The sequence below is a fragment of the Sprattus sprattus genome, assembly GCF_963457725.1.
Source record: "Sprattus sprattus genome assembly, chromosome: 18".
Taxonomy (NCBI): Eukaryota; Metazoa; Chordata; class Actinopteri; order Clupeiformes; family Clupeidae; genus Sprattus; species Sprattus sprattus.
The window spans coordinates 30,173,590-30,175,644 of record NC_137916.1 but is presented as its reverse complement, the minus strand read 5'-3'; the positions used below and the strand labels follow the sequence as shown (position 1 = coordinate 30,175,644).

The window sequence follows — 2,055 nt, the reverse complement described above, 5'->3', positions numbered from 1 at the left end:
TTTATTTTACATAGAGAAAAATAAATATATTTATTTCAACACATGAATATTCTGAAGAAGAAAAAAAAAACAACGGACAACAAATGCATTTCATATGTTTGTCCAACATCACCAACTCTGTGTTGAGTTAGTTTCACATCAAAGCAACAACCATTTAGAGGAAGCATTAATATCAGTATGTGACAAAAGTAAGGATACTCTTCACTCCCACACAGCTTAGTGCAAGTAACTAGAAGACATTCATAATTATAACCAAGCTACATTATGGGATGTGACCTCCTGGAACACTAAAGCTTGAGCCAGAATCGAGTGCACTGCCACCCCACTGTGCTGGAAGGACTTCCAGAGGTCTGGGTGCTGACCAGCGCATTGCTGTGAAAGGGGACAGGATGGCCAGCCAAGAGACCCCCAGCCTTCCCTCTTACACCCAGAGATATGTTCTATTCTATCTCCCCCTTTACTTTCCATATCTACTCTCTGCCCAACGACCATCTGTCTCTCTTTTCCATCCGTCTGTCTCTCTCTCTCTCTCTCTCTCTCTCTCTCTCTCTGCCTGTCTTCATGTTTTTACTTGAATTTCCTTTTATCTTTTTCTTTTTATATACATAGTATTCCGTTCAGTTCAGTTGTGTTTGTTTTTGTTTGTTTTTAATTAACATTCCAAAAGTATCAAATATAAATGGTTCAGTAGTAACAGGTTCTCCGTCTGGAACATTCTCTCCGTTCGGCCGTGCCCACCTGCATCTCTCGCTCGCCCCCAGTGAGCTGCTTTAATCCTGATTGGCGTCTGCTGGGATTACCAAACGGCGGCTCTGGCCCTTGTTTGTCCCTCCGTGTGTGTAGATAGAGACTCTGACCTCACACACCAACCATTCAGCCACATAGCTGCATAGGACAACTGGACTTCTGACCTCACACACCAACCATTCAGCCACATAGCTGCATAGGACAACTGGACTTCTGACGTTCTTGTCATACTGTCGGCTGCCCTCTGTCTACAGCTCTGTTCTGGGGGCTTATGGCTTTATCTAAGGTTTTACCTTATCTATAAAATAGTGCAATCTATATGTTGAGTATAAAACCAGTAGACCCATACTAAATCAGATTTCAGACTTCAACGGTTTCATTTTGTCAGGCAAGTTGGATGGGGAGGGAATGAGAGCAAAGTGTCTACTTTATACGGAGTATGTATTCATTCTATATAAACATACATACATACATACATAGGTCTACGCTGTCAGAAGAATTAAGCCCGTTCAACACTCCCCCTCTGGTGCCTTCTCTCACCATCTACAAAAGTCCATATTTTCTCTGATATGTTCTCCTCAACCCTTCTTTCTCTCTCTCTCTCCCTCTTTCTTTCTCTCTCTTTTTCTTTCTCTCTTTCTCTCTTTCTTCACCCTCTCTGTGCCTCTTGTGACATGGAGCGGCCGAGTGCTTTTGGCCCCTTGATGAACTCCATCCTGATTGGCTTGACGGGCGGCAGGTCCTTGGTGATGTCGCTGACGGCCCTCTTGTCCGGGCACGCTCCGCTGGGGGGCTGGGCGGGGAGGAAGTCCTCGGGGGCGTGAGCGGCGCCGCGGCCCAGACGGAGGCCCAGCTCGGCGGGCTTGAAGAGGGGCAGGGGCAGGGTGTTGCGGTAGGGCAGCAGCTGGTGCTCGCGGACGCCCGTCTCCACGGTGCCCACGCGGTACACGCCCGAGGGGCAGCTCTGGTGGAGGGGGCGGCACTCCCAGTGACGTGTCATGGACTCGCGCCGAGACTCGTCCGACATCAGCATGGACTGCCTGCACAGAAGGAGATGAAGAGTGAGGATGATGAAGTCGAATAGTGCTGTCTACTGTGTGTGTGTGTGTGCACAGAAAGAGATGAAGAGTGAGGATGATGAAGTCGAATAGTGCTCTCTTACAACAATAATGCTGGCAACAATAACGGAACATCAGTGGAGGACGGGTCATCTTTTATAGATAATGTTGGATTAACTGTTCTTGCAGGAATAACAATTCATTCACCATCATGCTATATCATTTGATGTACTTCAGGCCTCCCAGGAAT

The 2,055-nt window shown here is 47.2% G+C and overlaps 1 protein-coding gene across 1 annotated transcript in view; it reads right to left on the bottom strand.

Moving 5' to 3' along the window:
* Positions 1-538: 538 nt before the first annotated feature.
* tcap (titin-cap (telethonin)) overlaps positions 539-2,055 on the bottom strand; it is a 2,591-nt gene continuing 1,074 nt past the window's right edge. Inside the window, exon 2 of the mRNA XM_080856709.1 lies at positions 539-1,787. Within this exon, the coding sequence (XP_080712835.1) occupies positions 1,397-1,787 (391 nt within the window). The 3' untranslated portion in view covers positions 539-1,396. The remainder of the gene's footprint in view (positions 1,788-2,055) is intronic.